Source organism: Globicephala melas, chromosome 1, assembly GCF_963455315.2.
Source record: "Globicephala melas chromosome 1, mGloMel1.2, whole genome shotgun sequence".
NCBI classification, from domain to species: domain Eukaryota; kingdom Metazoa; phylum Chordata; class Mammalia; order Artiodactyla; family Delphinidae; genus Globicephala; species Globicephala melas.
In genome coordinates this window covers 99,251,905-99,264,765 of record NC_083314.1, presented here as the reverse complement: position 1 = coordinate 99,264,765, position 12,861 = coordinate 99,251,905, and the positions used below count along the sequence as shown (strand labels likewise).

At 35.0% G+C, this 12,861-nt stretch overlaps 1 protein-coding gene across 2 annotated transcripts in view; it reads left to right on the top strand.

Moving 5' to 3' along the window:
- SLC30A7 (solute carrier family 30 member 7) overlaps window positions 1-12,861 on the top strand; it is an 81,127-nt gene that overhangs the window by 4,123 nt on the left and 64,143 nt on the right. For both annotated transcript variants that reach the window (XM_030868818.2, XM_030868815.2), the window contains exon 3: window positions 9,887-10,000. In XM_030868818.2, the coding sequence (XP_030724678.1) occupies window positions 9,915-10,000 (86 nt within the window). In that variant the 5' untranslated portion in view covers window positions 9,887-9,914. The remainder of the gene's footprint in view (window positions 1-9,886; window positions 10,001-12,861) is intronic.

Sequence of the window (12,861 nt, the reverse complement as noted above, 5' to 3'; positions counted from 1 at the left end):
CCTAGCAGCAGAATGTCCAGAATGAAAAAGTATGTAAAGTGTCTTTAAGGAGATTTATCTGGACGCTAACCCACAACAGTTTTCACTGATATTTCAGTGGCTCAACCTTTGTCACATGTTCATGTCCAGTTGCAAATGCCATATTTGCTCCAGTCAACCAGGTATTCTGCTGAAAGTCAAGGAGTTTTCACTAATGAAGAAAGGGAATATGTAGGCTTATGAAGTGGGAGTAGAAAGAGAAATAAGCCGGTTGGACCTCTTCTACAGGTGGAAAAGTATAGGAGGCCCAGGGAGTTTTTTACTTTCCAGAGTAGCAGAAGAGCCTAGAAGTACCTGTTATCCAAGTATTTTCTACTATACGGTGATTCTTTCCGTAGTATCTTAATATAGTTTGCTTTCTTTGTTTTTATGCTCTTCTATTTTATGTTTACTTCACTGTCTTAAAATTCTTAATTTCAGTGATACTTTCTACCAAAGCTGTTACAACCATTTTCCCCCTTAGACATAGAGGAAACTCATTTAACTCTAAAGGCAAATGTCTTTGTATTAGCAAAGTAATTATGTGTTAAAGAAATGTTTTAGGCCATACCAGTCACTCATTTGGTCCTACTTCTTATAAAGTATGTCATAGCATATGTTTGTAAAGTACTTCCTTGGTTAAGAAAAAGGCTTCCATTAGTTACGTATTTTTCTATAGCATTAAAAATTTTCAATGTCTTAGACTTTTATCAACTTTTCCCTTCTCTTCCCAAAAGACATTACTTACCAGGTTATGGTGATGACTTTTGCTTTTCTATAGTTTTTTTTTCTACTTTAAAAATGTAGATTTCGATTCCATTGTGCTGAGAATTTTTCTTTACAGTAAAGGGTTATATGGAATGTAGTGGAGTTGTGGGTTTTTCACTGTAACTCTCATTAGTTTAACAACTTATACAAGTATCAGGATTCTAAGGATTTTCTAATTCTTACTAATTAATCGATAGTTGATAGTTTCTTTCCCCCTTTCTATCTCATAGAACCCAAGTTGATGATTCCCTTTCTTTGATTTTGAATTAATGTCTAACAACCACTGTAAATATGCTGTTAGCCTAGTTACCAGTAGACCTTTAAAAAATTTTTTATTGTGGAAAATGTATATAAAAGTAGAGAGTTTAGTGGACTTCATGTATCCATCACCCAGCTTTAATGTTTATTAACATGTGGCCTATTTTGTTTCATCTGTTACACTTGTCACCATTGAATTGTTTTAATGCAGATACCAGATATAGTATAATTTCTTCCATAACTACTTCAGTTGAGTCTAAAACATAAAAGCCCCCCCTTTTAACATAATCTGATGTCATTGTGACCTATAAAAATTAATAATTTATTAATATCAAATGTCTAGTGAGTGTTCACCTGTCCCTTATTAAATAAATTCTTTTTAAAGTTGGTTTTACAAATCAGAATTTAAACAAGATCAATGGTATTTGGTTGATATGTCTCATACCTCTTAATTTATAGGTTCTTTCTCCCTTTCTTTGTTTTTTCCTTCAATAGACCTTAAATAAAATCCATTTCATAAGTTTCTTTTGCCAAATGTTCTGTTCACATTTATTATATTTTGCTTCAGTGATCAGGTTTCTTTTTTATATCCTAAGAAGTTTTCTTTATAAAAATGTCCTTAGAAAGTGGTCACTTAAAAAAAAAAAGTTTAAAAATACGTTTTAGTATTTAGTGTTTAAAGATAGGAGCCTAAAACAAGGAGGCTGCTTTTAGCAACTAATTTTTTTAATCAAGTCACATTTGATGTGTAAATCATATAACCTTAAATATTCTCTATGCTACCTTTATTTTCTAAGGAATTTTATGCCATGTAGTTTAAGTGATAATTCATAATCAGAAACATTTACTGATATTGAAGATGAGCAGCAAAATTGACATTCCTCATGAACACTATTTTGACATATAATAGGTGAGCAGAGAACTAGAAGTAGACTTTTTTCACATGAGTTTGCCTACATAGTTGTAACTAAGTAATTTACCAATCATGATACCAGGTTTAGGTGAAAAGATCTCATATCACAATGCTTTAAGAGAACATGATGTTCTACCACCTCAGAAGAGGAAGTATTATTTCAGGTAGAATCATGTTTTATGTTATGCTAAAAATAAAATAACACTTTAATGACAATTAAATTTACTTAAAGTTTAAATAAAATCAAAATCTCATTTTGATGAGTATTAAAATTGCCATGCTATATCTAAGCCTCTTTAAAAGGGAACTTGATTGCTCTAGTATACAGTAGAGGTTTACCCTTTTCTTGCACTAATATATGTAGATCAATAAATCAGTAAATTTTAAAATTTATATTTATTTAGCATGAATATTTGCCTTCTTCTACAACTAATTTACAGTTATTTAGAATAAAAGTCATATATATAATAAAACCCTCCAATTAAGAAATAAAAACTTTAAAAACCACATATACAGAGAAAAAAATAAACCTATTAAATATGTAGCCTAATGTCGTTGCTGAAATTGACTTTTAAATTCGGTTATAAAATCTCATGAAATCAAGGCAGGGTGGGTAAAGATTCTCATTGTCAGGATTTACTGCAACACCACAATATTTTATCAGAATAGAGACAGAGTTTTCTGAAACCAAATTTTAAAAATAGCTTACCATATCAGTCCTTTATCAGAGCATAGAAAAAATCATAATGTTTTTATTGGTTTTATAACACCTTACAGAGATATTCTTCAAATGGGTCTTTCATACCTCAAAATATAATTAAATTATTATTTTCAGTGTTACAAAGCTATTAAGGGCCAAGTGTGTAGTTTTACGGTGATCTAACTATCCAAGGAAAATCTTAAAATAACTAAATCTGAGAGGATTGCTTGGATAGCAAGAACCTTACCTTGTTCTCAGGTTTTGATTTTCTCACTCAGCCTTTTCATTTATTCACTATTTCTTATTCTGCTTTGAGTTGGGTATCAGATAAGTATAGACGATACTTAAACTATCATGCATCTATATATAGTTGAATAAAATATACAAGGTTCATGATAAAACTTAAGACATTTTCAAAATACTTTATAATGATTTTTGAGAAATTTATAAATTTTTGTTCCTTTCTGTGTGGGTGAGTAATGTGCTTTACTTGTTTCTAATTTTATAATTATCCTAAATTATAAGGAAATGTAAAAACTGCTTTTTCAACTTCTATGAAGAATGTTTTTGACTTTTAGTTTGTAGCACTTACAATTGAAGAAAGCTGTAGCATATAACCAAATATTGAGAGCTATAGATCATACTGGGAACACTAGATATTATAAGGTATTCATATTAATAATAGTAATAATGGGAATATCAATGTGGCTTTAATGTGACAAGCACTGTGATGTGTTTCATGTATATTAATTCAGTTATAACATTAATGACATTTTTTACTGTTACCTGTTTAAATGATGGCTAAAAAATTGAGGTCCAAAGTAGTTAAACAACTTCACAGTCACAGAATTAGTAAATGGTAGAGCTGGGGTTTGAACCCAGATACTCTGACTTCCGAAGTAGTGCTCTTAACCATTCTGATGCTTCTTGCTTTTTAAAGATTGAGCTGCCGATATGCTTGCTTTCAGAAGTTGACCTAGCCTAAAGTTGCCTGATTTCTTTCCTCAGCTCTGTCCAGTCTGCTGATAAGCCAAGTGGAAGAATTCTTCATCTCTGATGCCTTGTTTCTTGTTTCTAGCATTTCCATTTAAATTTTTGTACTTCCCATTTCTCTGCTGAAATTTCGCATTGATTCATGCATTTTCCCCCACCTTTTCCATAGATCCTTTAATGTACTAATTATAGTTCTGATAGTTCCAGTATCTGGGCCAGCATCTTGGTCTGATTCTGTTGACTGCTTTATCTCTTCACAACGAGTTATTTTGCTTGCTGTTTTTTGTGTTTCTTGAAATTTTTGATCAAAGCCTTGACATTGTGAGTAGAGATCAGTAGACATTGAGATAGCAGTATTTATGACTAGGAATAGGCATGCATCTTCCGACAGGCGATTAGGCCTTTTGTTTCCAGTATTCTTCATATGCATGTGTCACAGAAGTTCTCTCTTTATGCTCAATGCACCCTCCCCCTGCCAAGCTATAGACTGCTGTTGATTGTTACTCAGTGTGAGGTTTGTGGTGAGGGCAGAGGAGCATTCATTAACTTGACCAAGCCTCAGTCTTAGGCAGGCCCTGTGAGCCTGGGCCTCAAGGGTATGTTTTTTGGTTTGTTTTTCTTTTGTTTGTTTGTTTGTTTCTAACATTTTTTCCTTCCTTTGGTGACAGCTAAAGTCTGTCACATTTATGTAGATGGTCTTGGGTGAGAGTGAGTTTCCTGCTCCTTTGGTCAGAGCAAAACATCTGCTTTGTGTTGGTACAGGATCCTCTGCCCAATAGGATTTCCTGCCCGCCCCCAGTAGCTTTTTTTTAAAGCATGTATAATACAAATCTTTAACATCACAAATAATATGTTGCTTCATGTATCTTGTAAGAACTTTATAATAATACACTTCCATTTCCTTCTATCCTGTATGCTATTATTATTATTAATTTTTTTTTTTTTTTTTTGGCTGTGTTGGGTCTTCGTTGCTGTGCGTGGGCTTCTTATTGCAGTGGCTTCTCCTGTTGTGGAACACGGGCTCTAGGTGTGTGGGCTTCAGTAGTTGTGGCGCACGGGCTTAGTTGCTCTGCGGCATGTGGGATCCTCCTGGACCAGGGATCAAACCCATGTCCCCTGCATTGGCAGGTGGACTCCCAACCACTGTGCCACCCGCGAAGTCCCTGCGTGCTATTATTGTCATACACTTCACGTTTATGTAAACCCTACAATACAGTGTTCCTATTTTGGCTTTATACCGGAGGTTAGCAAACCTTTTCTCTTGACAGCAGATAATAAATATTTTAGGCTTTAAGGGTCATAAGATCTCTGTTACAGTTTCTCCATTCTACTGTTACAGCACAGAAGCAGCCATAGACAGTGTATAAGCAGATGAGCATAACTGTGTTTCAGTAAAACTTTATTTACAAAAATGAATGGTAGTCCAGATTTGGCTTGTGGGCCATAGATTGCTCACCCTGCCTTAGACTGTCAGATATGGTTTTTTAAAACAGCTTTATTGAGATATAATTCATATACCTTAAAATTCTTCCATTTACAGTCTACTATTGAATGGCTTTTAGTATAGTATTCACAGAGTTGTAAAACCATCACAACAGTCCATATTGAAACACTTTTATTACTGCAAAAGGAAACCTTGCACCCCTAGCCGTCACCCTCCAATTCTCTCATCTCCTGATCTGCCCCAATTCTAGGTAATCACTAATCTATTTTCTATCTCTATATATTTGCCTATTCTGAACATTTCATATAAATGGAATCATTTGCATATGATCTTTTGTGACAGTTTATTTCAGTTAGCATAATGGTTTCAAGGGTTATCCATGTTCTACATGTATCAGTATTTCATTTATTTTTATTACCAAATACTATTCCAGCAGTGTGTGAGGGTTCCAGTTTCTCCACCAACACTTGGGATTATTGGGCTTTTTTATTGTAGTCATCATAGTGCATGTGAAGTTGTTTCTCATTGTTTTGATTTGCATTTCCCTGCATTGTAGTTAATGATGCTGAGTAACTTTTCTAGTGCTGATTGGGCATTTGTATGTCTTCTTTGGAGAAATGTCTATTCAGATCCTTTGTTCATTTAAAAAATTGGATAATTTCTCTTTTTGAAGATTTTTAAGAATTCTTCATATATTCTGGATACAAGCCCCTTGTCAGATATATGATTGGCAGATATTTCCTCCCACTTGTGTACTGTCATTTCACTTTGTTTATATGTCCTTTGAAGCATGGAAGTTTTAAAATTTCAGTGATGTCCAGTCTGTTACTTTTTTTCTTTTGTTGCTTGTGCTTTTGATATCATGTATAAGAAACCATTGCCCAATCCAAGGTTGTGAATACGTTAGCTTTTATGTTTAGGTCTTTGATCCATTTTAGGTTAACCCTTGTGTATAATATGAAGTAAGGGTCAAAAATCATTTCCTGCATGTGGATATCCAGTTGTGTCAGTGTTGCAAACACTATTCTTTCCACCACTGAACTATTTTGGCATCCTTGTCAACAAACAGTTGACCATAAATGTGTGAGGGTTTATTTCTGAACTCTAAATTCCATTCTACTGATCTATACGTTTATTCTTATTCCAGTACCACATTGTTTTGATTTCTGTAGCTTTATAATAAGTTTTGAAATTAGGAAGTGTGAGTCCTCCAACTTTGCTTTTCTTTTTCAATATTGTTTTGGCTATTCTGTATCTCTTGCTTTTCCGTATGAGTTTTAAGATCAGCTTGTCAATTTCTCCAAAGGGGTCAGCTGGGATTTTGATGGAGAGTGAGTTGAATCTGTAGATCAATTGAGGAAGTATTGCCATCTTAACAGTATTGTCTTCTGATCCATAAACATGGACGTCTTTCCATTTATTTAGGTCTTCTTTAATTTTTTTCCAACAATATTTTATAGTTTCCAGAGTATAGCTTTTATACTTTTTTGTTAAATTTATTCCTAATTATTTTATTCTTTTTGATGCTATTGTAAATGGAAATTTTTTAAATTTCATTTTTGTGCATCACATTATATAGGAATATAATTCATTTTTGTATGTTGATCTTGTATCCTGCAACCTTGCCAGACTCATTTATTAGTTCTAATAGTTTTTTAGTAGAGTCTTTAAGATTTTGTATATACAAGATCATGCCATTTGCAAATAGAGATAGTTTTACTCCTTCCCTTCCAGTCTGGGTGCCTTTTATTTCAGTTCCTGCCTAATTGCCCTTGTTACACCCTCTAGTACAATGTTAAATAGAAGTGGTAAGGGGACGTTTTTATCTTGTACCTGATCTTAGGGGAAAGCATTCAGTCTTTGGCCACTAGTGATGCTGATGTTAGCTGTGGGGTTTTCGTAGATGCCATTTATCAGTCCAGGAAGTTCCCTTTATAGCAAGTTTGTTGAGTGTTTTTATCATAAAAGTGTTGGATTTTGTGAAATGCTTTTCTGCATCTATTAAGATGATTATGTGGGTTTTGTTCTTCATTCCATTGATATGATGTAGTATATTGATTGATTTTCATGTAGTTAACCAACCTTGCATTGTTGGGATAAATCCCACTTGGTTGTAGTGTATACTCTTTTATATATTGCTCAATTTAATTTGCTAGTATTTTGTTGAAAATTCTTGTGTGTGTATTTGCAAAAAATACTTGTCTGTAGTTTCTTTTCTTGTGGTGTCTTTTGTCTGATTTTGGTATCAGGGTAATGCTTATACAATGAGTTGGGAAGTATTCCTTCATCTTTTGTTTTTTGGAAGAGTTTGTAAGGGATTGAATTTTTTTTTTTTTTTTGGTGGTACGCAGGCCTCTCACTGCTGTGGCCTCTCCTGTTGCGGAGCACAGGCTCCGGACGCGCAGGCTCAGTGGCCATGGCTCACGGGCCCAGCTGCTCTGCAACACGTGGGATCCTCCCGGCCCGGGGCACGAACCCGCGTCCCCTGCATCAGCAGGCGGACTCTCAACCACTGAGCCACCAGGGAAGCCCAGGGATTGATATTTATTGTTCTTTAAATGTTTGGTAGGATTTACCAGTGAAGCCATCTGGGCCTGGGCTTTTCTTTGTTGAAAGTTTTAAAATTATTAATTTAATCTGTTTCCTTGTTATAAATCTATTTAGATTTTTTTTTGACCCAGTTTTGCTAGATTGTTTCTAGGAATTTGTTTATTACATCTAAGTTATCTAATTTATTGGTTTATATTTAGTTGTTCATAGTATTTTCTTATAGTCCTTCTTATTTCTATAAAGTCAGTAGTAGTATCTCACATTCATTGCTGATTTTAGTGCTTTGAGCCCTTTCTCTTTTTTCTTGGTCAGTTTATTTAAAGGTTGTGAATTTTACTGATATTTCCAAAGAACCAATTTTTGGGTTATTGTTTTTTCCTCTTTTTTTCTATTCTCAATTATCTTCTAAAGATACTAAAATAAAGTTATTTTTAATATTTTTACACCTATTTATCATTTTCAGTGATCATCATACAAGGCTAAGTTTCCATCTGGTATCATATTGGACTTAAAGAACTTTCTATTCTTGTAGTTCAGATCTGCTGGCAGTGAATTCTCTCAGTTTTGGTTGTATTAAAAATCTATTTTATCTTCATTTTTGAAAGATATTTTGCTAGATATAGAATTTTAGGTTGACGCTTTTTTTTTCTTTCAATACTTTAAAGACATTGCTTCATTGCCTTCTGCCTTGAGTAGTTTCTGATGCAAAATATGCTATTAATCTTATCTTTGTTTTTCTGTATCCAATTTTTCTTTCTTTTTTTTTTTGGTTGTTTTCAAGATTTTCTCTTTCTGTTCGGTGTTCAGCAATTTGTGAGGTATGTAGGGTTTTTCCCTTGCTAGTACTTCATTAAGCTTCTTGGATATGTGATTTGTTTTTTGTTTTTCATTAATTTTGGGAAACTCTTCAAGCATTTTCTCTTTAAATGCTCTTTCTACCCTATTCTTTCTTCTCTATTACTGAGAATCCAAATACATGTATTTTAGTCTGTTTGATGCTTTGATAGGTTTTGAATGTTCTTTTTTATTTTATTTTTTTTTTCATTCCTTTTCTTCTTTGTGTTTTACTTTGGATAATTTGTTTTGACCTGATGCTTTCTCTCTGTGTCCTGTCTGCTCAGAAGCTCATGTATGTTATTTTTAATCTTTAATACTATGATATTTTAAAAGTTTTTATCACTTCCATTTGATTATTTTATAGTTTCTGTCTCTGTGGAAAGTCCCTGTTCGTTCATAAATTTTCTCCAGCTTTGTACCACATCCTTTAACATATTAATCATATTTGTTTTAAAGTCCCTATTACAATCTAATCTCTGGGACTTTTCTGCTTCTGATTCTGTTGACTGTTTCAGCTCTTAACAATGGGTCTTATTATTTTGTTTCCTTGATCTTGTTATATGCCTTATAAATATTTATTGAGTGCTGCATATTATGTTTAAAAGAGTAATAGAGACTGAGGTTAGTAGTATTTATGCACAGAAACGTGCACGCCCTTTTTGTTTTGTTTTGTTTTGTCAGCATGGGGGTTTTGAACTTATCTGATCAATAGTTGAGCTGGGCTTTTGTGTTATGGTATATTGCTAGTTAATGTCAACAAGCCACAGATGTCACATTTTTCCAGAGGCTTCTACCACTTTGTGCTTAGTGTAGGATTTTGAGTACTGGAGGGTTTTCTCAGTGTTCTTGTTTCACTCTCAGTTTTCAGCAAGCCCTGCATACCTGTGCCACAAGGGAGTCTCTCCGTGCTCTTGCTTGACTCTCAGAGGTAGATTGCTGTTGTCTTTTACTTTAGGCAAGGCTTTGGGTGGGGAAGTGGGGGGATGAATATTTCATTCTCCTGTTGCAGCCTCAACATTAGGTAGGCCTTTTCCCCCTGAGTGTCAGAGTGGGTGTTATTAATGTTCCTGCCCATTTCCCCACCCCTCCCCGCAGCCGTGTATCAAGAAAAGGAGCAAGGGTCCTGCACCTCTTCCAACAGCTGACCTTAGCTAGTCATCAGAGGGCGGACAGATGCCTATCCTTCTTTCAGTAGCAGCTGGGCTTTTCCTTTGGCAAGGGGTATGAGGGTTTCTTCTTAGATGCTTAAAAATTATCTTTAATGTTTTTCAATATATCATATTTTAATGTTGTCTTTTTAGAAGATTAGTTCCTGATGAGCAGAGGCTGGATCTTAGATTTTTAGAAAAGGATGACTACTATTTGGTTATTATTATAATATGCCAATGTGTTTGTTCTTTTCCAGCTTAGGTTTGATTTCCGACTCTTTTCACATGTTTTTCGATAGCACTGCCATTTTGGCTGGATTGGCAGCGTCCGTTATTTCAAAATGGAGAGATAATGATGCTTTCTCTTATGGGTAAGACTTTTTAAAAACATTTTTATTGAAGTATAAGAAATACAGAAAATAATATATAAAATTCAAGCTCAATGAATTTTCACAATTGAATACATTTGTCTAACTTGAACCCTTGAAAACCCCTCATGCCTCCTTCTAGTTCTTTAACACTCACCTTCCCGCTTTCCTAACTCCATAGGTGACTTTTGCCTGTTTTTGGACAATATATAATTGGAATCTGCAATGTGTACTTTTTTTTTTTTGCATCTGAGTTCTCTTGCATCTTGATTTTACCAGAAATTTTCAGGTGAGATTGTTACTAGATAGGGAAATTTCTCAACTCTTAATCTATTTTTTTGGTTTTGTTTTTTTTTGAAGAAGGAGGAAAAAGAGAAAGTTTCAGTATATGAAAATGGTCATGTTTCTTTAGTTTTCTTTTTTGGTTGATATTTTGTTTACTTATTGTCTTCAGCTCTGCTTTTATGTAAAGTACTTCCCCTACTTTTGCTGAATATGTACAATTAACTAAATATTTGGAAAGTGTTTTTATGCCGAAGGGGCTGGTCTCACTTCTGAGCCTAGTAACGTTAGAGGCAGAGTTTGCTTTCTGCCATCTCTGATTGGGGGCAGCAATGGAGTTTCCATTATTTGATTTACTCTGCCTGAGTGTTTTCTCTTTTTTTGAGCTCATAGACTGTTTTACAATGTAATTATATTTATGTGTAAATAAGTAGCGCTCAGAACTAATATCCTCTTTCTCTTTCTCTCTCCCACCCACTTTCTCGTTCCTGCTCCCCCCCTCACCTGCTTACTTATTGACTATTGCCCTGTCTCTTCCCCTCCCCTCGCTTTCCCTTGTGAGTACTGTCTTGCACTCCCTCCTTTCTTTGCTGTCTTTCCTGTTTTCACTCCATCTCTCATTTGTCTCCCCATACTCATACTCATTCTCTCCCTTTTACTTCTCAACTCCCTTCTTTCCTTTCCTGTTCTTTCTTTCTAGTTACTTGGGTCTGTGCTCATGGTCTTTTTCTCTCCCTCTCCCTTCTACTCTCCATTTTCCCTTTCTCCCTCCCTCTCTTCTTTTCTCTTATTCTTTGCTTTCTCCTCCTCTTCCTCTATGCTGTAGCACTGTATGGCTAAGACTCTTTCTCATCCCATCTTCCCCACCCCTTAACCTCTTCAGCTGTAGTTGTTTTTTTTTTTTTCTCTCCCTTTCCCAGGCTCTCTTTCTTTCTTTCCCTGATTCTCCTTGCCTGTGCACTTTCTTTCCTGTGCAGTTCCTCTCATTCTCTCTCTTCTGTTCACATCCACCCTCTTACATGCACTGTTTCTTGTGCCCCTGGTTCTCTCTTCTACTGGTGCTCCCCCACTACTTCCTCTTTCTTTCTAGCTTTTCTTTCTAGCTAGCTTTGTTCTTGAGTAATTACACACTCTCTGCTTCTTGCACGTGCTCTTGTTCTCTTCAGATGTTTATCGAGGGCCCAATATGATTTGAATACTGTGCTACTTGTAATGATATAAAAATGAATAAGATATGACGTCTGCCTTGTGGTCTGATGGGGAAACAGTTCTGTAAAAATCCTATGATAACTATACATTGTGTGACAAGTGCTAAAAGAGAGATATGTGAAATTCTGTGACAGGACTTGCTGATTTGGGGTATAACCCAAGTGGTATGATTACTTGTAACATTATAAAAAGTGAGACAAAAAATAGTATTATGTTATATTTATAGAGCAAGAGATCCTGTTTATTTATAAATCCAAACAGCTCAAAAGCTCAGAAAAGAACCTATTCCATGGCATTGTATAATCAAAAGACTCTTAAGTATATTTTGAATTACTAAAGGTTGTATGTGAAGTTAAAATTTTGTGTTGGAAAATTAGTAATTCATACATATTTTACATAAAAATATCTAATTAGAGTATCTTATTAAGCAATCTTCTTGGATAGACAGTAACTAACTATAAGAATTCTCCTCAATTCCTTAATTCTTAGGGTATCTATTGTTCTCTATTTAGAATGCATAATCTCCTGGTATAAGATAGTTTTTATAAATAGCTTTGAATACCTTCAGTACCATAGCAGGTTTTACTGATTCAACTTTAACTAAAATATACGAGAGTAATATTCTTGACATTTTTAAATTTGTTTATCCTGTCTTCTCCTTATTTGCTTTTTTTTCTTTTGAGAAGGGAAAAATTAGGGGAAAAAAGCTGATGTAACATTTGAAACTATTAGTAATTGCTATAGTAGTAAGTAGCAGCAGTAAATGTAGGTGCCAGTATAACAGAATTACACTGAGTAGGCTAAGCCAGTGATGAATCCCCAAACCCCTAATTCAGTATGATCAGAATAGCAGGCTGACTGCAATAGTAGAAACCATAGGCAGAATCTGAAAGGCAGCAAAAACTTTTCAGTATTTTTTTTATGTAAAGTCATCTCTGTGTATTGTCACACTCCTAATTTTGAAATAGCAAAGCTAGAATAAAAGTAATACATATCTGGGGCTTCCCTGGTGGCGCAGTGGTTGGGAGTCCGCCTGCTGATGCAGGGGACGCGGGTTCGTGCCCCGGGCCGGGAGGATCCCACATGCCGTGGAGTGGCTGGGCCCGTGAGCCATGGCCGCTGATCCTGCGCGTCCGGAGCCTGTGCTCCACAACGGGAGTGGCCACAACAGTGAGAGGCCCGAGTACCGCCAAAAAAAAAAAAAAAAGTAATACATATCTGATAGGTAGATAGATGCATATGTGCATGCTTATATACATATGTACATATATTTGTATCTTTTTCTCCCTGGCTAAAGAATCCACATACCATCATACTAAATAGGCAATAGCACATTCATGCATCGTATGTTTTAATTCCAAGACTCAGTCTGT